Source organism: Notamacropus eugenii, chromosome 3 (genome assembly GCF_028372415.1).
Source record: "Notamacropus eugenii isolate mMacEug1 chromosome 3, mMacEug1.pri_v2, whole genome shotgun sequence".
Taxonomy (NCBI): domain Eukaryota; kingdom Metazoa; phylum Chordata; class Mammalia; order Diprotodontia; family Macropodidae; genus Notamacropus; species Notamacropus eugenii.
Window position 1 is genome coordinate 97,311,503 of NC_092874.1, and position 24,978 is coordinate 97,336,480.

Sequence of the window (24,978 nt, forward strand, 5' to 3'; positions counted from 1 at the left end):
TCAAGACCTTCCTGGGGTACTGAGATGTTAAATGACTGGCCCAGAGTCACGAAGTAAGAGTCAAAAGTGTCATTCGAACCCAGGTCATCATGACTTTAAGCCAGCTCTCTATGCGCTGTGCCACACTGCCTACCTAGAATCTAATTATTGTTCATAATGATTGCTATTGTTACTTTACCACAAGGTTCAGGGTTACAAAGCCGGACGCGATGCTGCTCCCCAGAACAGGGAGCACCCCCATTCTTGGGTGGGGGCCGGGTACAACTGCGGCTCTTCAGTGAGCGACCTCCTCCACAGCTCCGGTCACACCAGGACCAGGGGCTCCAATGGGACCAGCCTCCGGCCACTGTATGAGGAGATGAAGGGGATCAGCTTTCACATGATCAGGGGGACATAATCACCCTCCAACATCTCCTGCTTGCCAAAAACTGCACCGGGTGGTACCTTGTTCTAGATAAGAAATTTCAGGGCAGCATGATAACCAGCAGGTGTCTTAGGGCAATGGAAGTGATGTCAGGAGTGTTACTGAACCCTGGCAGAATGCCTGGGTGCAGGGGGAATAGTTGAGGGTGGACATTGTGCCCAGACATGGACCCAGGCCCCCTGACCTCTTGTACTCCTCACGAGGTGCTACAGCTCCTCATGATGCCCCTTTCTGCCTCAAACAGCATCCTCTTACCTGGACATGCCCGCAGGTTGCAGAATCGGCGCTCCTGGTAGGCAGTGAGAATGTCAGGGCACCAATGCCCACCAGGCCCAGGGGGGTAGTATGCCCGCAAGCGACGCTGCTGGCCCACACCACAGCTCCGGGAGCAGTGGGCCCAAGGAGCCCATTCTGTCCAGGAGCAGTTCCTCCCAGGGCATCCTGGGCCAGAGCACGGGGGCTTGGCTGGGGAGGGAGGGATGGGGGACAGGATACAAAAGAGGTCAGTCTCTGGCTGGAGCAATCCCCTATCTCCTATCCTCTCCTCAATCTGAACAGGTCACTTGGGTGGGTCTCCCCAGATCAAACCAGAATTCTAACCTTAAGACGACACCACCAGCCTAGGCTCAAGGGCCAAACAATAATCCCAAAGATGAGTCTAAAGATGGAGGCTCTGATCCTGGCTTAATTGCTGATTTGCTGTATTACCTTGAGCAATTCAGCTCTGTCTCTCGGGGCCTCTGTCAAATAAGGATAATGACTCATCTTCAGGAGCATTTTGATAAGATGACATTTAGAGAGTGCTTTGAAGAGTGTGTTATACTTAAGGGTATATATGATTAACATGGGATTTGGTAGGAGCCATCTGATTTCCCATGTAGCGTTGAGAAGAAAGGGTCAAGGGCAAGGGTTGGAGGCCCCTGTGGTCTGGGGAGATGGCCAGGGTTACCTGTACACAGGGGCAAGTTGCAAGGCCGCTCCTGGATGGATTCCCCACTGGTGCAGTTGGCCAGGCAGTGGCGGCTCCGGCCACGAAGGGCAGGACGATCCAGATCAGTGCAGCTTTGGGAGCAGGGGGACCAGGGTGACCATGTGCCCCAGCCACCTGGTGAGGTAAGGGTCAGAGGGTCAGTCTGAAGGAGGATAGAACCTGGGCTCCTCCATCAGGAGGGGAAAGAGTTTAAGGGCTCTCCCACTCTAGAAGAGAAGTGATGAGACAAAAGGTTTAAGAAGGGATTGGGAGCCCCTCAGACAGAAGATAGGGATTATGGGGCCAGGGAACCTGGGGTCAGGCCATACCTGGAAGGGTTGTCCCTGGCACTACTGTGGATCCTTCAGCTTCTGTGGAGAGAGGGAGTGTCAGCACAGACAATGACAGAGAGACAGACAGAGATAACAGAAGATAAAGAAGCAAAGAAAGTAAGGGAAATTCAGAGAAAGAAATAAAGACCCACAGAGAAAAAAAAGTAAAGAAGTAAAGATGAATGGGACAGAGGAAGACCAAAACCTGTTTCCCAATCTGCCCATCCCACTCCTTCTCTTTCTGCCCTCCCCACTCACCAGGACAATCTGGGCTGAGACAATATTCGAGGTCCTGGCGGGGTCCTTGGCAGTCCTGGCCACCATGGGCAGGTTTGGGGTGGGCACACTTCCGAGTGCGAGTGCGTGTGCCCATTCCCCCACAGGAGCGGGAGCAGGGCCCCCACTGATTCCAATGAGTAAAGCCCCCAGTCACAGGACAGTGCATGAGGGAGCAGTTGAACTGCCCGTGGGCACAAGAACTGAGGAGAAAGGAGGAGAACACAGGGAGATGGGTACAGAAGAAGTAAAGAAGCCTAGCTGAGGTATCTGGTCCTCAAGATATCAGGAGGAAAACAGACCAGATAGCCCCCTTAACCCTCCTGCCCCTCAGGCTCTTCTTCCTTCAATTCCTCCACCTCCCCTATCCCCACTCTTCTCCTTCCCTCTCCTAAGCTTGGTTCCCAGGATCTCTCTCTCACCGCCAGGCCATCTCACCAGTTGCTGCAGCCCATTCTGAGGGTCTGGCCAGGATCAAGCTCATCCCCAGGCCCCAGGAGCTGCCCAGTCTCTCCCAAGGTGGGCAGAGGTGCCCTGGATTCTGGGCTATGAGCTTCCAACTCCTGTAGTAGGGATACAGTCAGGACACATGGGCATTCCTGAGGAAATGGAGGGGGGAGGAATATAGTCAGCCAGGGTGGGGAAAAAATATCCCCTGCCAACCAGATGCCTGAGCAAGGACTGTGTCAGAAGTAAGCTGGAAGAAGGTCAGAGAAACTCAAAAATCTCACAGCTGGAAGAGACCTCAGAAACTGTCCTCTCCAAACTGTACCTGACCCAGAATCCTCTCTACAATATATTATTATTATTGTTAATTATTCTTTTAGCTAACACACAGCACCTACTATGTGCCAGGAATTATGCTAAGCACCTTACAAATATTATCTCTTTTGATTCTCACAATAATTCTGGGAGGTAGGCACTATTATTATCCCCATGTTACAGTCAAGGAAACTAAGGCAGGCAGAGGTTGACTTACCCAAGATTAAACAGCTATTAAAAGTCTGTGACTAGATCTGACTCCAGGCCCTGAGCTTTATCCAGTGCACCACCTATCTGTCACTGCCAATAAACATCTTCATTTCCTTCAACCTTTTCCCATTCCACATGATCTCAAGGCCCCTCAGCAATCTGATCCACCTCTGAGGGATACTCTCTAGCTCATCAAGGTCCTTCCTCGAAAAGGTGGCTCCCACAACTCAGACAACAGGACGTAGCCTGAACAGGAAAAAGGGCAGCAAGATTATCATTTCCCTAGTTCTAAACATGGAGCAGCTAGATGACTCAACGGATAAAGTGAGAGGCCTGGAATCAGGAAGACTCATCTTCCTGAGTTCAAATCTGACCTTAGACAATTACTAAATTTTGTGGCCCTGGGCAAGTCACTTAACCCTATTTGCCTCAGTTTCCTCATCTGTAAAATGAGTTGGAAAAGGAAATGGCAAACTACTCTAGTATCTCTGCCAAAAAAATCCTAAATGGGGTCACAAAGAGTCAGACATGATTGAAAAAAAACTCAACAACAATAAAAAGTTCTGAATATGTTGACTTTCAATGTAGGTAAAGACCACCTAAGCTTTGTATGCTTTCCATAACATATTCTTGATTTGTGTTGAATTTGTGGTCCACTCACTAAAATTTTCAAGTTCTTTCTAAGGGAACTACTATTTAGACACATCTTCCCTATCTTATATTTTTGAAGTCAGCTTTCTGAAGACTTCACCTTTGTTCCTGCCAAGTTTAACCTTAGTAGATTCAGCCCAATATTCTAGTCTATGTGAAATCCTCTATATTAGTTCTTCCCAGGGATGTGCTGGCAAATGTTTAACAGCTGGCTTTCTGAGGGGAACAACAAACCTGTACATATAATGTAATTTTGAGTTTGACCTGCATTACTGACATTTTCTCCATCACTTTCTCAAGTCTGAACAATCAACAAAACAACAAGTCAAACCCTGATTTGTAGCATTTACAGATTCCCAGGACATAAATGCTCATGCTGAAATTTTAATAATATTGTTCCAGTTCATTCCTGGCTATCCTTCTTAGTTTTGTATCATTCGCAAATTTAATAATTATAGCATCTATGTCTTTATTCAAGCCACTGATTAAAAATAAATTCAATAGGACAAGGTCAAAAACAGATCCCAAAGACAAACCACTAGAAACATCCTTCCAAATTGACCTCCAACCACTAATGACTCTTTTCGGGCCCAGCCATTCAACATTTCTACAGTGTTTTGTTTTGTTTTTTTGGCAAAGATACTAGAGTTGCTTGCCATTTCCTTCTCCAGTTCATTTTACAGATGAGGAAACTGAGGCTAACAGGATTAAGGGACTTGCCCAAGGTCACTGTGCCACCTAGCTTCTCTGTTCTTTCAATACTGGGATCTTGTTTTTCCTTTATTCTCAAAGACAACCATGACATTAGGGAGGCGATGCCATGACATGCAGGTGATTTGGATCTAAGTGAGGGAGAGCTGTGCAAAGTCACCAGCCTCACTTTCTCCTCCAGAGCCATCTGGATCGGGACAACTGCAGATGGTCCTTGGATCAACTTGTATCTAAAAGCTCAGAGAGCTGGGTTTGAATCCCATCTCTGCTGAAGTCTCTAGGGTTCCCTCATTCATAAAATGAGAAAGCTCAGCTTTTTAATCTCTAACGTCCTAACTCTAGGTAGCTCAGTGGATAAAGCACTAGACCTAGAATCAGGAAGACCTGAGTTTAAATCTAGCCTCAGATACTTATAGGTTTTTGTGTCCCTGGACAAACCATTTAATCTCTGTTTGCCTCGGTTTCCTCAACTGTAAAATGAGGATAATACTAGCACCGCCTTACAAGGTTGTTGTGAAGATCAAACAAAATAATAATTGAAAAGAGTTCAGCACAGTGCCTGACACATAGTAGGTACTTTAAAAATGCTTCCTTCCTCGGGGACAGACTGGACACAAGGAGAATGTGCTTACCTCCACCTGTCAGCCCTAATAGCTGACTAGTGAGCAAAGAGTTAGATCAAAGAATCAGAGGCAGAGTCTGTGCTCAAACCAGAAAGAAAATAGGCAGTGGAAAACATAGGATAATAACAATTTTTAATAACCATAATGATAGTGGCTATGACTGTATATAGTGCTCTAGGGTTTCCCAGGCAATTTATAAAATGACTGACACTTGCATAGCATGTGAAAATGTCCAAGCACTTTGCATGTGTTACCTCACTTGATGTCCTGAAGCCCTTCTCTGGTTTAATGGACACAATTGCCATCAGGTCCCTGTGGGACAGTATGAAGCCAGACTGGACTCTTCAGGGCACTCACAGAAATGTACCTTTCTCCTAGCACAAGTCAAGACCCAAAGCAGGACGAATACATTTCTACAGAGATTTCAAGTTTAACAAAGTGCTTTCCTCAAGACAGGCCCTGTGGGCTAGGTAGTAGAAGGGCATTTTTATCTCTATTTTACAGATAAGGAAACTGAGGATCAGAGAGGTACAGTCACTCACCCAGCCACCAAGGGTCAGGGCAGGATTCAAACCAATATCCGATCCAGTCTCTCCATTACACAATCCTACCTCTTGTAACACCCAATCAAGAAGATGGGGCAATGGCTACAGAGCCACAGGGGAAAAGAAAACCAGCTGACCCACTTGTGTATTGGCAGGGACCAGGGCAGAGCCAGGGACAAGATGGTGGTCAGAAGAGAGATGGAAGAGCCTCTGCAAGTTTTATGTACTCAAGCTACAAGCCAGAGATCAGCAAATCTACAATAAGCAGAAAGTGAACACAGCTACTCGCCAGAGAGCCCTTTCTCCTTCCTTTTGTTTGCCTCCTGTCTATTCTCTAGTTCTACTCTAAGTGAAATTTCTCAGAAGATCCCTAAGGAAACAAGCATTTATGCAATGCCCACTATGTGCCAGACAGAAGGAAACAAGTGTCGATTAAACACCTACTATGTGCTACCCACTGTGCTAAGTGCTTTACAAAGATTAATTCATTTTATCTTCACATTATTCCCATTTTACAGATGAGAAAACTGAGGCAGACAGGGGTATAGTGCCTTCCCCAGGGCCACACAGCCGGTAAGTGTCTGATGTCAAATTTGAACTCCAGTCTCACTAAGCCCAGTATTCCATCCATTGCACCAGCTTGCTGTCTCTCAGCGCTTGAGGGACAGGGAGGAAGGTGAAGAGAGAAAAGTCTGGGATTTCTGCAGCCTGGTGCTGTGGAAAGAGCACTAGATTCCAAATCAGAACACTGGGTTGTGAAGTGGTTCTGCTGCTTACTACTTATACAATAGCAATTTCCTCATCAATCAATAAACACTTATTAAGCACCTACTATGTGCCAAGCAAGCACTGTGCCTAAGTGCTGCAAAAGACATCTGTAAAATGAGTCACTTCTAGTACTAAAGCAGGATTCCCCAAGGGGGTTTGTGGATAGATTTCAAAGAGTCTTTAAACTTAGACAGGAAAAAGAAAACCATACCTTTACTTATTAGCATTCCCTTCCATCATTTAAGGACATTATTCTGAGAAGAGGGTATAGCCTTCACTAGACTGACCAAGGCATCCAGGACACAAAGAATTATAGGAGCCCTCTCTCAAAAGGATACCAAATTAGCTCTAAGACGATGTTCCTGACCACGTGGGTCAGGAGGAAGACTTGCTGGGCAGAAATACGCAGTGATGACTGTAAGCATTTACAGAGGATACAGGATGGGGGCCAGGGAGAGGGTAGGGGAGAATTACTAACCCCAGGAGACTAGTGCAGCTGCAGGTAGTGCCTGGGAAGGCCTGGAAGGCAGACAATATGTCCGGGCACCTGCCCATGAAATGAGGGGTCAGTAAACAAAGGCACATCTTTGTACTCAGTACCTTTTGGAGGAGCCCACCATCACAAGGGAAATCCGTCCTGGGGCTGAGTTAAGATGCTCCCCAGGAAGGAAGTGAGCTCTGACCTGTATGCAGGTGGGGCCATGTTGAAAGGTTCCTGGTGGGCAGTGACAGCCTTCTTCACAGCCATCAGAGAAACAGTCCACCTGCTGGGTGACGTGGGCACAAGAGAAGGGGCAGCCTTCATCCATCTCACATTCCCGGAATAGCCTTCCAGCCGGGCAGCCTGCTTCTGTGAGAAGATACCTATTTCAGCATGTCCTCTGCCACCCTCACCCACCTCAATGCTCAGCTGTCCATCCCTGGGCATGCTTGCTGTCTAACCCGTTGCTCAGTCAGAACCTGGCTCAGGGCTCACTTCAGTCTCCAGAAACATATTTAACTTATGACAATTCATATCCCTAGCACAGGCTATGCTCCCCTCCCAGAACTTGGCACAATGTTTCTTAGGACACATAAATATTTAATAAATGGTTTTCCCCCTTTAGTTCCAGGCTGGTCTTAAAACGTTCTACCTAGGGCAACATTTCTAGCATAAGGAAGGTGATATTGCCCACCTTTTGCCCCCAGTGCTGGCTCTGCCCTGGTGTCAGGCTCCCTTCTCCCTTCATAGAGCTACTGAGATGCAGTTTCAAAGTCTTTTCCCCAGAGAAGAGGTATAAGTCAAAGACCCATCCCCAAAGCATAAGTAAGAGAGGAAAGACAATGGTGGACTAAGGAGGGCCTGGGGAGGTATGTAAGTGAGCTGCAAGTTCAAAGAACTCACCTGTGCAGACCTGAGTATGGCAAGTCCGGCTCTGGCGAGCAGGACCCAGGCACGGGGGGCGGGCACAGTCCCGGGAGCGTAGCTGCTCTCCACCTCCACAGGACACACTACAATCTTGCCAAGGGCCCCACAGTGTCCACCCACCAAGACCTGGACAGCTGGGCACTTCCTTGCACTGCAGTGTACCCTCCACACAAGTACTGGGGAGATATGAGATATGAGATTTAGTGGGCCCATGTCATCCCTACTAGCTAACTCTACGTCCTAGTCTATCCCTTTTCCAAACCCTGTCCCCTCCCTCTCAGTCCTACTCCAAACCACCTTACCAGTTGTCACAAGGCCCCATCAGAGTCTCCCCAGGCTCTAGACTCTCCCAAGAGCTGACCTGGGACCCCACTGAACGGCTTCTGTTCTCAGGGATCCCTGGGAAGAAGGGTTCACATGTATGAGCACCCTAGATAGCACATTCCCCTGCCCCACCCTCCATGTTCCCCTGAGGAGTTCAGCTTGCCAAATTTATGTTTTCCCCCATTCCCTTTCTCCATTGGGGTTCCTCTCACCCTAGATGTGAGGCCCCCTTGGCTCAGGGGGATAGAAACACTTAACCCCTGGAGCACACCATGGGATCATAGGGGAAAACAGAGGCCTGGGGGTACAAGAATCTGGAAGAAACATCAGGTGATTGTTCTCACCCTTGTCCTTTCCCCACTTGCAACCTTGGGCCAGATCCTTGGTTGTGGGTGGGAAGGGCTCTTATGGAAAAGAAGGAGCAAGGTGAAGAAGGAACTGACCCATGGCTCTGGGCTGGTACTGGCAGCGGCAGTGAGCATGAGACACACAGAGTCCATCTTGGAAGAGCTGGCCAAGTGGACATCCACAAGAGGGCTGGCAGTCAGATGGGTCAGAATGGCACACATTCCCTGGGGACAGGTCCTGGCAAGATCGGGGGCAGGGCTTCCCACAAGGGAGAAGTTCCTGACCACCCCCACAGTCTGCAGGGGAAAGATGAGCATCCTAAAGAGATTGCTACTCCTAGCTTTCCCCCATATCTATATCTTTGGTCTTATGCCATTTCTTTGGAGATGGTGGGACAGAAAACCTAAGAAGAGTGTGATCCTAGAAAAGAGAGAAAAATACTGGGGAAGGGAAAAGGGATGAAAAAGAGAAGAGAAGTCTCAAGTCAGAGATAAAGGTACAAAGGTTCCCCCTTGGGACCTCACCTGCGCAATATGTAGAGTTGTCCTGGCAGGGCTGGCTCTCCCAGTGCCTCCCAGGACAAGGCCGGCCCCCTATCTCTGCAGATGGATGGGTACACTCCCTCCTCCGAGATGATTCCCCAGTGCAAGCATTGCAAGGAGACCATACTCCCCATGGGCTCCATCCACCATCGACTGTGCCGGAGGAACAGAGGCATCTATGTCAGGGTGACCATTTCAGGCACTGGTACCATCGAGGGATCATTACAGACATTGTAGGTATCAGACCATCAGGACCCTGCTGGAGGGAATGGGGATCTGGGACACCTAAGGGAGCCTACTCAGTCCAATACCTGGACACATAGTGGGTCTGGGACAGGGCTCCCGCTGAAGTTGTGCACCAGTTTCACCAACTTCCCCTGGGCACAAAGCCCCGCCATGCTGAGGGGAAGGACAGGCACAGATCCGGGATCGGGCACGATTCTCACCCCCACATGGCAAGGTGCATGGTGTCCACTCAGACCAAGAGCACCAGCCTCCAGGGACTGTGAAAAAAGAACAGGAGCAGAAGGGGGTTGAAAATATGACAAAGAGTCCTGAATTTGGAGTCAGAAGATAGAGTTTCAAATGAGGTCCTACAACTTATAGCTGTGTGACCTCTCTGGGCCTCAGTATTGTTCAGTAGCATCCAACACCTCATGACCCCATGGACCATAGCACACCAATACTGTCTGTAGGGATTTCTTGGCAAAAATACTGGAGTGATTTGCCATTTCCTTCTCCATAGATAAAAGCAAATAAAGATTAAGTGGTTTGCCCAGGATCACTCAGCTAGTAAGTATCTGAGGTTGGATTTGAACTCAAGTCTTCCTAACTCCAGGCTCAGTGCTCTGTCCCCACCGAACCACCTAGCTGTCTCTAGTACCCTCAAATGTAAAATAAGAGCATTGGACTAAATGACTTTTAAGGCCCGGTCTGGATCTAAATATGACAAGATGTGCATGGATGGGGTTCACACCACCATCCTGGCCCAATGGCTGAGCCCCTTCTTCCATCATCCTTTTGGGTCTATCTTTTTCCCCCTAAACCACGCACTTACCTGGGCAAGGCAGGTTAGTACAGTTCAGCCTCCCTTCCATGCAGGTGCTAAGTGAGAGAGACAGAGGTTCAGTTTCAAAGCCATAACCAACACAGGGCACGGAAGGACTTGACCCAGGGGGCTGACATTGTGTGTGAGAGGAAAGTGGACCACACTTCCTCCCCAAGGAGGCCCCCTTGTACTTGCCTTTAGTCTAGGCTCTCCAGAGGAAAGGGCACAACCTCCTCTGACACACTCTCTGGAGGACTGAATGACTGACCCCCCTCAACCCCTCTCCTGCCCCTATGTCCCTCTCTTCTATCTCCCTCCATAGACAGTGAGCAGCGCTCCCAGGTCCCAGTCCCTTAGTCCGCTGGTTCCGGGGCCATTGTTAAGTCTTTTCTGCATAAGTTTGAGGGTCTAAAACAAAATTCAATAAATTGCACCACCATGTGGCTATATCTAGAAATGACACATTTTCCAGTATCAGAAAGTATGTAATATTCCCTCCCTCTCCTCATTTAAAAATACAAATAAATGAGTTGTTTAGCCTACCCACTCCCTCACTGTGTGACCTTGGAAATGTCACTTAACTCCTATAAATTTCAGTGTCTTCTTGTGTCAAATGGGAATAATAACTGTATGGGGTTATGTTGAGCATCAAATGAGATAAATTAGCTGTGAAAAATCTTTGAAAAGTCTAGCTCTACATAGAACTAATGACCAGTGGGCTTCTGTGAGATGGGACTTGATGTTATGATTTTTACCCTGCTCTCCTCCTGGCCATGCCCCAGTCCTCACCACTCATTGCAGCCATCAGGGAGTGTCAATATGGAGCCCAGTTGATGCCGCTTTCCTGTCAGCAGGTCAAGGCAACCACAATGGCTTGGATCCACGCAGGCAGTGCCATCCATGCTCAGCACCTGGCCCCGAGGGCAGTAACAGCCTGGCTGGCAGTGCCACACACAGTGCTGAGGGCACAGGAGATGGAAGAGATCATGGGTCAGCAGGAACACAGAAGGAAAAGGAGAATGGTGAGAGGTCAAGGGCATGAGGACAGACATACAGGCATGGTCTAGGAGCTGGTCACGAAGACAGATGGAAGATGATTGGTGATGAATGAAGTTGTGAGAAGAAGGGGAGAAAAGTAGAAAGAAGAAAAAAGAGAATGGAAAAGGAAAGAGGAAAAGCTTTTGATAGGGGATGGAGGCACCTATGATTTCATACAATGGTCTGTTTGGAAACCCAAGCTATGAGTCTGAGAGGCAGCCTGGTGTAGGAGATATGGCACTAGGTGTGGAGACAGGAACAGGTGGGTTTGAATTCTACCTCAGACACCTATTAGCTGGGAGCCCATGGGCAAGTCACTTTGCCTCTCTGGATCTCAGTTTCCTCCTCTGTAAAATAAGGACGGGTTGGACTTGATGACCTCTGTGTTACTTTCTAACTCTAAAGCTATGATCTCATGATTCTTTGAATTGTTTGATGTTAATTCAGACCCATGAAACTCCATCTCCAAAATCTCTCAGCTTGTGGGCCCCACCTTGGGGTTTAGAGTGCAGAGACCTGATCTCCAATCTCATTTCCAGTCATTCCTAGCTGGGTGGCCATAAAAAGTCACTTTGATCTTTAATTTCATTGTCTGTAAAATGGGAATCATAATATTTGCACAGCCAATCTCACATGGTTGTGGTAAGGGCAGTCCAGTACTTTGTAAACCTTAAAAAGTCCTTTATAAATGTGAGTTGATCTCATCATGTTGCCCATCTAGACCACACTGGGCCTGGTAGTGAGAGGTGGACTAGTAAAGACAGAGACCTCAGAGGCAGTTTCTTAGAGCAAGAATGATCAGTGAGTAGTAATGATAAAGAAGAATATTAAGGGGAGCCCAGAAAGTCAGGAATGAGCAGGTTTCACCACATTCGGGTCCCATATGTAAGAATGTCAGAGCCCCTTAAGGCAGGGGTAAGAGCCTGAAGAACAGCAGGGACAGGGGGTAGGAGGGAACTTGACTCACCACAAGGTCATCACAGGACCTGGGACAGGGTGGGCCACAGTGACTAAATTCAGCACCAGGGATAGCGCTGCAGTTGGCCCCTGAGGATACAGGACAAGCCAGGAAGTCCCTCTTGTCTTTATTCCTCTCTAGCTCCCTGACTCTACAGGCTCCCAGTCCTCTCCCCTTCTTCAGCCTGATAAACAATCCTTCCTGGGTCCTTTCCATCCCTCCTCTAGGTGTAGATAGGTACCTGGGCATGTCAGTTGCTGGCAGGCCTCCCCCTGAGCATGAGGCCCCTCACAGTAGTCACCCAGGCCCTGAGGCAGAGGTTGGTCACAGAGCCGTGTCCTGCTCCGAAGGCCTCCCCCACAGGTCCGACTGCAGGCTGACCATGAGCCCCATGGACCCCAGCCTCCTGAACCTGGAAGGGTAGAAAACAGAGGGGAGAGCTTAGAGAGGGTTGGAAGCCAGGAGGAAGTGGCTCAACTGGGATACAGGATGGATTACTGGGGGCCACCAAAGGCATAGGGCAAAGGGTTCAGAAAGGAACACAGATCAGGGTAAAAAGGCACTTACGGTCACAAGGGGATAGGATGCAAGGCTCCTCTTCAGCCTCTGGCCCACGGCAAAGAAAGGGAAGGGAAGTTGTTGAAATAAGCTGCATGATGTTGGAGGATTTTAGGTGGGGAGACCTGGGGCAGAAACGATGCCGGTGACGGCGGGCAGGACCACAAGAGGCTGAGCACTCACTCCAGGGGGTCCATGGTGACCACGTGGCTTGATCTGGTGAGGAAAGAGGGCATTGGCCTTAGTGGCACTGGTGTGCCATCTGCACAAAAATCAGATATTTCATTTCTCAACCTCTATCAACCCTCCACTCCGTGGATGCTTCCAGTGTTCAACATAATGCCCAGCACATGGTAGCCACTTAATAAACGTTTATTGACTAACTGACTGACTGATTATGGCCCCACTTTTAGAATCAAAGTTTCAAGGAATATCAGAAGTAGAGGATGTTACAGAATGTTAGAGCTCCTCTAGCCCAGTGGCCTCCTTTTAGCATCTTCAATTCCCCCCACCCCACCCCCAAAGTGGCAGTGGAAAGGGAGTGCGCTTGCCTTCTTCACATGGCCGAGAGGTACAGTTGGTGATGAGCCCAGAGACACAGGAGCTGGAAGGAGAAAGAGAGTAAAATGAGAGAAGGGAATAGAGAGACAGGACAGACTCATTCTTGGTCCTGAAGGAGGATGATAGGTCCATGTGGGAGAAAGCAAGGTTTCTCTGCTCAGGCATGAGCCATCTGGCTCAGTCACTAGCCAAGCCGTGGCCCACCCCTGCCTTTAATGTGATGTCCTTGGCAGGAGGGAGAGAGAGAGAGAGAGAGACAGAGAGAGAGACAGAGAGACAGAGAGAGAGAGAAGAAACTAGGGTCCTCAAGAGGTCATGGAGAGAGAAAAATACAGGCCTCACCAGTTCTCACAGGGCTGGAGGACAATGCTGCCAGCAGGATAAAGATGTCCACCATAGGTGCAAGGACAATCCTGGCGAGGCACACATATGTTATTCTGAAATAGATAGACTCATTGTCACTTTCCTGACTTCTGGTTTAGCCTGACCTACTTTCATTCCATTTTTCTATGGGCTCTGTGCCCCCCAGAACTGTCTGGCCCTTGGTCTGTAACCCACCTAAATTCCCCTACCACACCCCTCTCAGCTCTGCCTTCCCCTATACCCCCAGCACCTGCAGATCAGATCTAAGCTCTTGCCACCTCTGTCTCTCCACATCCACCTTGCTTCTGGTCCTACCCCTTCCAGGAAGCCTTCCCTGACCAACTCCAGTTCACAAGGATCTACCTTCCACTGTGCTATAACCGCTGCATGTGTATATGTCTCAGCTTCCCAGAGATTCAACATAAACTCCTTTCTTTGCCTTGTCTTCCCTAGAGATCTAAACCCAGGGCTCTGAAAATATGTATTGACAACTTGGGATGAAAGAACTATTTTTAAGCTACAAGGAACCTTTGCAAACATCTGATTTCCTATCTATCCATACCTCTCATTTTATAGATAAGGTAGCCTCTAGAGAGATTGTCACATGTCCTGTGATTCACATCTTCAACTGTAGCAGAGCCTAGACTACAATTTAGGTCTTCTTATCCTAGCCCAGGGATCTTTCCATCATTCCATACTGCCTCCTAGCTAGCTGCCCCTTATCCCTCCACCTTCAGCAGCGCTGCTTTACTCCACCTCCAGAGCCATCTCTCTCTCCTCCTTTCCCCTCCCCTGTTCCAAGTGCTCACCAGCAAGAGGGTCCCAGAGGGACAATAGCAGCCAGAGTGGCAGGTTCCATTGGGATTTTCCTGGGCACTGAGCTCTGCACAGGTGGCTGGACCCTCAGTACAATTATGCCATTGCTTTCCCTCTGGACATACTCCAGGCACTGGCCCTGGAGACACAAACCTAGTAAGCCCAGACTCAGTCTTTCCACAAATATGTATTGAATTGAACCAGCTCTCCCTATCCAGGGTCCCTCTATCTTAGGAATGTACCAAGCTCTGGAGATGGAAAGAGAGGCCTGGGATGACTACAGAAAAGGAGGGGTCTCACCTAGATGGTGATGAGGGATACGTCTAGAGGGAAGAGGGGATTATTCTGAAAGGGGAGTAGTAATAGTGACCCAAGTCTCCAACCCTTCAACCTGGGGGGAGGAAATTCCATTGAAAAAAAACCATAATCTAAGATGGCCCTCACCAGTACAAGGCTGCAGACCACAGGTAGAGAAGTCAATAGGACTATGGGGGGTGTTGCCTCTGGTTCGATTTCTGTAACCCCCACCACAGGGTACAGAGCAGGGAGACCATGGACCCCATTCCATACCAGGGCCTAGGGAGGGAGGAGAATCATACCAGCATTCCCAGGGTGATTCATCTCATCCCCTACCTAGACAGCAAGGGCTCACTACTGTTACAACACAGGTCCCGCACACATGCCTTCAGGTCACCTCCCGATTTCTCAGGGGGAATCCCTCCAGAAGTCATAGATGTCACATGATGTAATTGGATTTAGAGTTGTATGATACCCTAAAGTTAACTCAGCCTAATGTACTTTTTTCACAGATGATAAAAATGTGGCCCAGGAATGAAGTGACTTTTCCCCCATTGTCTCTCTTCTATGGCAGCCCCTTAGAGAGGTCTCTTATAAGACATAAACTTTCAAAGTATTTGAGGGGATTTTCAGGGTCTATTCTGGAGTGTCTAGGATAGGTCCCTTGGGGGGAATCTCTTGAGGATGTGTCAAGGGAAAACTCAGGAAATCTTGAGAAGGCAGTGCCTCCTGGGGAATGGGTCATAGGGTTCCAGCCCTCTCTCTCACCACGACATGGCTGCAGGCTGCAGAATTCAGCCTCTACACTAGGACCCTCGCACTCAGAACCTCCAAAGGCAGCGGGGGGTGCCATGCCTGCCCGGAAACGTCGTCGTATGCCCACATTACAACTTCGGCTACAAGGACTCCATGTGGTCCAGGGGCTCCATCCACAGGCCACTGTCAGGGCAGGTAGATCAAGAGATATAATCCTCCTCCTCCCCAATTCCAGCCCCAACTTTTCCATAATCATCAAGTCACATTCTTGAAAGAGCTGGGGGAGGGGTGTGTGTGACACTTTAAACGTGGCAGGGTCTGTGCCAGCTTTCTTTATTCACCACTCAGGACCCACCCCACCTCTGCCTCAACAGCAAACATAGGAGACACAAAGGTACCTGGGCAAGACTCAGAGCTGCACTCCATCTCTCCAGAGATGCATGTGCTAGAGAAGAAAAAGAAAGGAGGCTAAGTGACAGCCCTTCCTTCCCCCTTCTCCAAATTAATAATCAAGTCTTTGACCTAAAAGGAGTCTGAGCCACTGAAGGTGTGGGAAGGGTAATCGCCTAGATAGATCTAGATAGATCTCCCAGCTCCTGCCTTGTTCACCTCTCAGCCAATTGAAAGGAAATGGATTGTTCTCCGTACAATTTGAGGTTAACTTGTGTGTTGAATTCTTCTGATTTCTTAGGTGATTGAAACATTGCCCTTTTTACCTAGCCTTATTTCCTTATCTTCCCTAGGTAGGGCAGGGAAGTGCAGGTAGGAATGGGAGGACATTACAAATCCTGCATTACAGTTAGGAAACATTCTGTTTGGTCAAGAGGGATGTGGAGGATTGGAGAATGGACCAATGAGTTTCATCCACAACATCCAAATGACTGAAACTTTTGGCAGAGATAGGGTCATTTTCTGGTGTAAAAGATGTCATCTCTTCATGGGAAAGGGGGAGGTGGAAAGAAGAAACAGACATATCCTCAGGTCACACACCAAGCTAGGTCTATCTGGGGAAATAGCATCTAAACAAAAAGTTTTAATGGGGATCCATGTGTGATCATTGTGTGATTCATTGTGATCCATGAACTTACAAAAAAACATTTTGATCACTCTTTCAATATAATTTGATTCCTTTATAGTCCTATGTATGTTTAACTATTTATTTAAAAACATTATTCTGAGAAGGGATTCAGAGGCTTCCTCAGATTTTCAGGGGGTTCTAGGCACAAGAAAGATTAAGGACTCCTATTTTAGAAGAACTTAAGTACGCCAGACTTAATAGTTTAAGAGACTGGATAATTTCCCTCCATTCATACTTCCAGTGATCTATCCTAGTATATTATTTCTGAACTTGCACATTCTTTTCCTTTGTAAATGAGCTCCTCATGATGCATGCTTGTAGTTTTGGGGTAGTATGTATCAGCCTGGGTCCAAAAGGTAAGAGCCTATAATCAGGCATCTCACTCTGACAATAGCAGCAGCAAAAGAAGAGGGTAGAGACAGCTGAGAATGACTGCCACAGATCTCTGACCTAGGAATCCCACAGGAAGGGCCTTACCTTGAGTTAAGGGTTCAGTGATCAGTGAGCATTAGAAAGTAGGGGAAGAAAAAAGCCCTGGACCAAGGGAAAGGATCCCTTGGATTGGTTCTGGAATCTCCAGAGGAGCTAAATTGATTGATCCCAGCCTACAGTCCTGGGGCACAGCCTTTACACTCACACATTACCTGACCTACTTTTTGAGACCCTGCCCTTCCCCATCTTCCAATGCTGACCCTTCAATGCCTTACTGGCTCTGGCCAGTGGTAACCTACCAATTATTGCAGGAGTCCAGATGGGCCACAGCCCCAGGTGGATAGAGCTGCCCATGAAGCTGGCAGGGGCACTGGCTAAGGGGCATGCAGCTGGTATTGTGCAGGAAGAGGCCAGGAGGGCAGGTACATCCAGGGCCACAGGTGCCTGTACATTCCACACCAGGGTCCTGTGCCAAGCACAGCCGTGGGCACGGCCCTCCCTCCTTCTGACATTGCTCCTTGGAGTAGAATACCATGCCCTCCGGACAATGGGCTAGCACCAAACAAGACAGAAAAAGAGGGTTACCCTCTATGAGGACCTTATCAGAGGGCACTGGGGCCTGTGCCTAAAAGGAGGGGACACAATCTTCTGGCCTTTGAACATTTAGCCCTATTGTCAAACCCTTTGAAAATGGGCCCATATGGTTTTCTCTTGAGAAAGAAGTAAAGAAAACTGGGACGGCTTCTTATTTTGTTGGACAAAACATCTGCCCAAAAATTAGGGAGCAGACAGTGGCAATCCATCTGAACAGGGGCATCAGGACAATGGTGCAGGAAGGGTGAGTAGACTCCTAAGTGTCAGTGTTGGTATGTTTGTTAGGCTGGGTGTGACCATGGCTAGGTGATGGGATAGGCTGAGAAAGAGGTAGGGTTTCCATACCTGAGCAGGGTTGGGTGTGGCACTCTCGGGTCTGACTATGTGGCCCTTGGCACTCAGGAATCCCAGAAAATGAGCCAGAGCACCTGCGCCCACGGGTTTGAATGCCCCCATCACAGTCAGCTGAACAGGAAGACCATGGTGCCCAAGGTGTCCAAATACTAGATGCTGTCAAGAAGGGAAAGAGAAGACATAAGCAGGTTTACAGAAAAGGTTACAGGGGTAAAGCAGATGGACGTAGAAACAATAGGATGGACACACAGAAAGGAAGAAGGCCATCATGGAGAGTCAGGATTCCTTCCCTCTCTTCCCACCATGATCCTGCCCCCTCTGAAGACAGAAGCATCAAGTGTGGACCAGTAGGGTCCTGACTTTGGCCCCAGAGTTCCCCAGGGACATGGAGTGAGAGGGATCCTGAGCACAATGACAGGGAGACCTTCCCTGACTAGGTAGTATGGCTGCCATGTGCCGACCCTACCTAGGACTCAGCACCCCCTCCCCCATATCTTTCTCCCATCAGACACATTCTCCTCTGTTATCCCCTGCCCATCCCTCTGCCTAGGACATAATCGAGCACCTGGACATGCTGGGAGGCTGCAGAGATCTTCTTGAAAGGGCTCCCCAGGGCAGACTACCCCCTCAGACCTGGGGCAAAGGCGAGAGCGGTGCCTCCAGACAGGGGGTCCTCCAGGGGCAGAGCAGCTTTGGGAGCACGAGGACCAGGGTGTCCAGGGAGTCCAGCCCAGAAGCTCTGTGGAGAAAAGAAGAAGAGGACCATGGTGAGAAGGGTCAAGGGAAGGAGGAGAGGGAGAGGGCATGACAAGTTTAGAGGAAGCTTCAGGGATCTGCAGAATCAAGGAACAGCTGAAGAACATCATTCCCTCAGCCTCTGTCTTCTGCTGAATGCTCCTCTCCCCTGGTCATCAGATGAAGTCATGGAGGCAAAATATTTCATCAACCTTAAGGCAACTCTATAAGAGGCAGCACTGTTACTGAGGGGCAGTATGCTTGGTATAGTGGATGGAGAGCCAACTTCTAAGCTAAAAAGACCTCTGACATATACTGGCCGTGTGACCCCAGAAAAGTCACTTAATCTCTCCATGTCCCAGAAACTCTCTAAAGCTATAAGTGGTGGAAGAAAAGAAAGAAGCATCTACTAAGCACCTACTATGTGCTGAACACTGTGCTAAGTGCTTTACAAATACTACTTCATTTGATCCCCTCACAGCAACCTTTGAGGTAGCTGCTATTATTATCCCCAATTTACGGTTGAGGAAACTGAAGCAAACAAAGGTTAAGTGACTTACCCAAGGTCACACTGCTGATGTCTGAATCTGTATTTGACCTCAAATCTTGATTCTAGGCCCAGCATTCTATGTACTATGCCAACTAGCTAGAAAAGATGCTGACCTGCATAGACAGAAGGGGTCTCCTCATTCAGGAGTTCCCAGTATCAATGACTAAAGATCTTGTCCTCCTCCCCTCTTCCTGTTATTGGTTACCTCATCACTCTTGGGACTCTAGCTGTCACTTCTACGTAAAAGATCCTCTCATCTTGAGTTCCGGAGCCTCAACTCCCATCACCAGTGGATATTCCTTCCTGCTCTACCCAGCCCCTCCCCAAAATGTCCCACTGGGTGGCAGAAACTAGGCATAGATACTGTACACAAGAATAAAGTCCAAATGGATACATGATCTAGGTATAAAAATGATATTATAAACAAATTAGGGGAGCAAGGAATAGTATATTTGTCAGAGTTGTGGAGCATGAAGAAATTTATGACCTAACAAGAGAAACAGAATATTGTGAAGTGCGAAATGGATAATTTTGATTACACTAAATTGAAAAAGTTTTGCACAAACAAACCCAATGCAACCAAGATTAGGAGGGAAGCAGAAAACTGGGAAAGAATTGTTGCAACAAGTGTCTGTGATAAAGGCTTCATTTCTAAAATATATAGAGAATTGAGTCTAATGTACAAGGATACAAGTCATTCCCCAATTGACAAATGGTCAAAGGATATGAACAGAGAATTTTCAGAGGAAAAAATTAAAGCTATCTATAATTATATGAAAAAATGCTGTAAATCACTATTGATTAGAGAGATGCAAATCAAAACAACTCTGAGATACCATACCACACCTATCAGATTGGCTAGCATGACAAAACAGGAAGATGATAAATGTTGGAGAAAATGTGGGAGAGTTGGAATACTAATTCATTGTTGGTGGAACTGTGAGCTGATCCAAGCATTCTGGAGAGCAATTTGGAACTATACCCAAAGGGCTACAAAAAAGGCTACATACCCTTTGACCCAGCAATATTGCTTCTGGGACTCTATCCCAAAGAGATCATAGAAATGGGAAAAGGTTCCATATGTACAAAAATATTTATAGCAGCTCTCTTTGTGATGGCCAAAAACTGGAAATCAAGGGGATGCCTATCAATTGGGGAATGGCTGAACAAGTTGTGGCATATGAATGTAATGGAATACTATTGTGCTATGAGAAACAATGAACAGGAAGACTTCAGAAAAGTCTGGAAAGACTTATATGAACTGATGCTGAGTGAAAGGAGCAGAACCAGGAGAACTTTGTACACAGCAACAACCACAGTGTGTAAGGGATTTTTCTGATAGACTTAGTACTTCATTGAAATGTATGGACTTAAAAAATTTCTATTGGACTCGAGACAAAACGCCTTCCACATCCAGAGAAAGAACTATGGAATTGGATTGCAGATAGAAGTAGACCATTTTCTTTTGTGTTATGTTTTGTTTTGTTTTATGGTTTCTTCTATTCATTTTAATTCTTCTATGCAACATGCGCTTAATAGGAATGTACGTGTAGAACCTATATAAAATTGTACCTGTCTCAGGGAGGGAATAGGGAGGAAGTGGGGAATGAAGGGGAGGGAATGGAAAAAAATCTAAGATATGTAGAAGTGATTGTCAAACGCTGCAAACAAATGAAATAATTCAATAAAAAATAAAACGTCCCACTGGCACCTTAAACTCACGTTATCCAAATCCATGATTTTCTCCCTTTGTCCCAGAACTTCCCCTCCTCCTACTTCCTTAGCACTGTCAAGGAGGCCACTATCCTCCCAAGCTCAGGACCTCCCAGTTATCTTTGACTCTGCCCTCTCCCTCATCTACCACATCTGTTCAGTCACCAAGTCCTTCCAAACTTCACTCAAAACTGCTCTTTCTTTCCTTTTCTGGTCATAGTGTGAACTCAAGTGTCCTCAGCCCTGGAACCCTGTAATATCCTCCTAAGTGTTTTTCATTTTGTCTGTCTCTCTCCACTAATCTCTCAGACAATGTGGTGTAATGGAAAGAGAACTGGAACCCCTATTACCAGAATATTTATAGCAGCTCTTCCTGTCCTAGCAAAAAATGGGAAACAAGGCAGGGGCCCCCTCCACTGGGCATGGCTGGACAAACTGTGGTAGATGAATGGAATGGAATAGTACTGTGCCATAAAAATGTGGTTAAGCTGCAGCCCCGTCCCCTGACTTTACCAGTACCACAGTCCGTGTGACAGGCCTGAACTTCCTGCCCATTTCCCTCACAAGGGGCACCTCCAGAAGCTGCCGCAGGGTTGGAAGGAGACCTGAAGAGAAAGGAAGTGGGAAGAGAAAAGGCCACGCCACCACCACGTGCATCCTCCTGTCTTCTCTCCCCACCGCCTACCTTCCAGTTCTCTGTTCAGCTGGCGTTAGAGGTTCCTTCTCTTCACACACCTTTAATATCTCCTCACATCCCCTCCTGCCCAATTCTCTCTCCTCCTTCCTACCAGTCTCTCCTCCCCTTTTCAACCCTCCCCTTCCAAGCCCCACTACGTCCTACTCCTCCCCCCAACTCACCCTTTTCTCCTCACTTTGACCCATACTCCTCCTCTCCACTACTCTCAGCTCTCTCCTTCTCTACTCCAATTTCACTTTCTTCCTTCACTTCCTTCCATTTGTTCTCCTTCTTATTCCTTTCCCTCCCCCCATTAATCTTCCTTCCCTATCCCTATTTGCTACCTCACCTCCCCTACACACACAAACACAAATACCTGAACCTGGCCCGGGTTCCAGAGCCGCAAGAGCGGTCACAAGGGCCCCAAGAGGACCATGCTGACCAGCCACAGGGCACAGGACAGTCCCCTGCCTCGCAGTGAAGAGTTCCATTTTCACACATGCTAAAGGAAAAAAGCAGAGATGTCAGAAATAGGAAGAAGGTGAAGAACTATGGATGACAGAATTTCCCTCATCCAGGACAGAGAGATGCCAGCCTTAGTCCTGTCCCTACCCCAAGCCCATATGCTGCCTTCTTCTGTACTCCTTAGGATGGGCACTCACAGCCAAGTCCACACTCACCATTGGCTGCAGTTGTCCAGCAGAAAGGATTCTCTGGGCCGCTTTAGCTCTGTGCCCACTAGACAAGGACACTGGGAAAGTGTCAGGCACTGGGCATCATGGAGAAGGAGTCCAGGGGGGCATCGGCAACCTAAGGGTGAGGGAAAAGATAAAAAATGGAGAGGTGTCAAACTGAGAGAATTGAGAAATAGAAGACTGAAGTATTGGAAGGTAGAAAGGGAGTAGGGTGGGAGAGGAGCCAGAGTGTCTGGATATGTCTACATGAGCCCTGCCCACTCCCTTGGCTAGCTTACCCTCCATACAGTGTGTGCTGCAGTTCCTCTTGGCTTCAGGATCCTGGCAAGAGGGGGGACACTGGGGCACCAGGCCCTGTTGGCACTCCTCAGCGCTCACATACACAAGATCTGGGCCACAATCTATGAGGCAGATGGTTACGGAATCAAAGAACGAACACTGAAGTAACCCCAGCTGCCCAAACTTCCTAGCACAGTAGGCTGTCCCCTGGTACCTGTACCACCACTGCAGGGCTGCAGGCCACAAGGGAGGCTCTCTTCTGGTGCCCCAGGGCAAGGAGAGCCCCCATTCTTGGGTGGAGGATCTGTGCAGCTACGCCAGCGTCTCTGTTGGCCTCCCCCGCAGGATGCACTGCAGAGTCCCCAGGGGCTCCACGAAGTCCAAGCACCAGGTACTGCAGAAAAGGGAAGATAGGCCCAAAAACTAATGGAGATTCCCCCAGAGATAGGAGAGTTGGCTTCCGGACCTCAGAGAAGTGAAAGGAACGAACATTTAGCAAAACACTTTGTAAATACCAGCTCATTTAAGAAGACAGGTGCCTGCTGGGATTTGTAACTGTAGCATCTGACCTCTCCATTCTGTTGGGCAGTGCCAAGGGGGGGCATTGTCTCTAGTCATATTCATGCTGCCCACAGGGCAGCTGTTGGTAAGGAACCCTCTCACTAAAGTGCTCTGGATAGTGGCCTGAGCTCCCAAACACCAGAATCAACCCCGGAAGGATGAGAGAGATCCTCTGGATAGTCTGAAGAGAGGAGGGGTCAGCAGCATGGATCTATGTGTGTTCCCTTACAGCCACAAGGCCAGAGAGACCTTAAATTTTAAGTAAATAAAGGCATAGTCAGGGCTCCTCTACAAACATACCCTAGGATCAACATCCAGGCTGCCTATTAACCACGCACATTTCCCTGAAGTTAACAAGTACTTTCTTCACAATTAACCTGATGAGGTAGGAAGCACAAGTGTTTTTACAGATGGGGAAAATGCGGCTCAAGACATGAAGTGATTGGCCTAGTATCACACAACTCATAACAAATGCCAGAGTTATGCTGAATCATTTTTCAGTTGTGTCCTATTCTTCATAACCCCATTTGGGTTTTTCTTGGGGAAGATACTGGTTTAATTTGCCATTTCCTTCTTCAGCTCATTTTGCAGATGAGGAAACTGAGGCAAAGAGGGTAAAGTGCCTTGCCCAGGGTCACACAGCTAGTAAGTGTCTGATGCCAGAGCTGAACTCAGGAAGATGAGTCTCTGTGACTCCAGGCCCAGCACTCTATCCACTGTGCCACCTAGCTGTCCTGAGTGAAATTCCAGAAAGTGGAATTCAAATCCAGGCATCCTGATTCCAAGTCTTCTCTTCCCAATAGAGTGTCTATTTGGCAAGGGCTGTAGGGGCTTGAGGATACCCAGCAGACTCATCCTTCTTAGAGGATAGAAGAATGAGTGCCCAAAGTCTTTGCAGGGACCCAGTTTTCCTATCTATAAAATAAAGGGAATTGAGCTACGCAGTATTTACAATCTAAACTATGATCCAAAGACCTACTCAAAGGGATATTAAGTCATTTATCAGGTAATGTTGTGGGTTAAGTTCTCGCAGTGGGTGTTTTATGTTCCTAATAGACTCCAGGAGGATAGAGGCCAAGTCTCATCCTAATTGTCTGGCAGACAGTTAATAATTTGGTTGTTGTCTGTAGCGGTTCTAGAATCTAGGAGAACGGGACTTTAATTAACAAGAGACCAGTAGGGATATTGGGGTGGGGGAAGGCAGACTTTCTATAAGGGGTTACCAGGTCTCCTCTCGTTTCACTCCCATTTCTTCTCTTTATCAACAGTAAATATTAGGGTGCAGGGAACTTAGGATGTGCTGGGAGGGTGAGCAGAGAGAAACCAATGAAGGACAAAGAAGAGTTAAGTTGGCTGAGAGCTGTCCTCCAGAAATCCATCGAGGCCAGAGCACCCTCTGGTGGACCTTTCTGGTGGTGGCAGCAAATGAAGAAAGGTAAAAAACTTTCCTCTGGGTTCCACAAGAAAAAGACATCTGTTCCCCATGGGAAGTCCTAGTTGAGAGCATAAGACTAGGTTGTGACCCGGAAAGAGGACTGTGGTGGTGTTACAAAGGGCCCAATGCTCCAGGACTCCCAGGGTGGTGAGCCTCCTAAAGAGGATGTTCCAAGATGAGATGCTGGATCCTGGAGTCATCTGGATGACACTGGGCAAATTCTCCTCTCTGAGCCTCAGTTTCTCCATCTGTGAATTGAAGGGTTTGTGCTCCCATCCTAAATCCTATGAATCTAGGGTGGAGAGAGGGTCATGACCCTGGGCTTCCTTAGCTGCCAGGGTTCCCTGCATGGGAGGGGCATTTCCTTACTGGAAGCCCACACCAGGATTACCTGGGCAGGCCTTCAAGAAACATGAGCGACTCTGGAAATCTTCTTGAGGACAGCCACCACCAGGCAGTGGGGCTCGAAGCAGGGCCCTCCTCTGGAAGGTCACCCCCAACCCACAGCTTCTACTGCAGCTACTCCAGCCAGACCAGGGCGCCAACATGCAGTCCACTAAAGGGCGGAAGACAAACAGGGGCAGCAT

The 24,978-nt window shown here is 48.1% G+C and overlaps 1 protein-coding gene across 20 annotated transcripts in view; it reads right to left on the reverse strand.

Annotated features, from left to right (window-relative positions):
- LOC140533059 (SCO-spondin-like) overlaps nucleotides 1–24,978 on the reverse strand; it is a 92,815-nt gene that overhangs the window by 22,047 nt on the left and 45,790 nt on the right. For 19 of the 20 annotated variants that reach the window (XR_011976779.1, XR_011976780.1, XR_011976778.1 and 16 more), the window contains 32 exons: nucleotides 24,783–24,947; nucleotides 22,610–22,789; nucleotides 22,395–22,517; nucleotides 22,102–22,231; nucleotides 21,798–21,923; nucleotides 21,259–21,350; nucleotides 18,313–18,486; nucleotides 17,739–17,903; nucleotides 17,099–17,351; nucleotides 15,688–15,734; nucleotides 15,302–15,472; nucleotides 14,681–14,812; nucleotides 14,230–14,375; nucleotides 13,400–13,494; nucleotides 13,048–13,100; nucleotides 12,506–12,712; nucleotides 12,180–12,350; nucleotides 11,948–12,027; nucleotides 10,732–10,901; nucleotides 9,952–9,998; nucleotides 9,206–9,397; nucleotides 8,877–9,047; nucleotides 8,448–8,648; nucleotides 7,983–8,079; nucleotides 7,657–7,856; nucleotides 6,956–7,122; nucleotides 2,441–2,601; nucleotides 1,985–2,205; nucleotides 1,724–1,765; nucleotides 1,374–1,529; nucleotides 680–889; nucleotides 179–346 (listed from right to left, as the gene is read on the reverse strand). Coding sequence is in view for 17 of the 20 variants with exons in the window: in XM_072652356.1 (XP_072508457.1) it covers nucleotides 179–346; nucleotides 680–889; nucleotides 1,374–1,529; nucleotides 1,724–1,765; nucleotides 1,985–2,205; nucleotides 2,441–2,601; nucleotides 6,956–7,122; nucleotides 7,657–7,856; nucleotides 7,983–8,079; nucleotides 8,448–8,648; nucleotides 8,877–9,047; nucleotides 9,206–9,397; nucleotides 9,952–9,998; nucleotides 10,732–10,901; nucleotides 11,948–12,027; nucleotides 12,180–12,350; nucleotides 12,506–12,712; nucleotides 13,048–13,100; nucleotides 13,400–13,494; nucleotides 14,230–14,375; nucleotides 14,681–14,812; nucleotides 15,302–15,472; nucleotides 15,688–15,734; nucleotides 17,099–17,351; nucleotides 17,739–17,903; nucleotides 18,313–18,486; nucleotides 21,259–21,350; nucleotides 21,798–21,923; nucleotides 22,102–22,231; nucleotides 22,395–22,517; nucleotides 22,610–22,789; nucleotides 24,783–24,947 (4,713 nt within the window). In the remaining 3 variants the exon portion in view is untranslated. The remainder of the gene's footprint in view (nucleotides 1–178; nucleotides 347–679; nucleotides 890–1,373; nucleotides 1,530–1,723; nucleotides 1,766–1,984; nucleotides 2,206–2,440; nucleotides 2,602–6,955; nucleotides 7,123–7,656; nucleotides 7,857–7,982; nucleotides 8,080–8,447; nucleotides 8,649–8,876; nucleotides 9,048–9,205; nucleotides 9,398–9,951; nucleotides 9,999–10,731; nucleotides 10,902–11,947; nucleotides 12,028–12,179; nucleotides 12,351–12,505; nucleotides 12,713–13,047; nucleotides 13,101–13,399; nucleotides 13,495–14,229; nucleotides 14,376–14,680; nucleotides 14,813–15,301; nucleotides 15,473–15,687; nucleotides 15,735–17,098; nucleotides 17,352–17,738; nucleotides 17,904–18,312; nucleotides 18,487–21,258; nucleotides 21,351–21,797; nucleotides 21,924–22,101; nucleotides 22,232–22,394; nucleotides 22,518–22,609; nucleotides 22,790–24,782; nucleotides 24,948–24,978) is intronic. The other variant, XM_072652361.1, reaches the window with a different exon arrangement.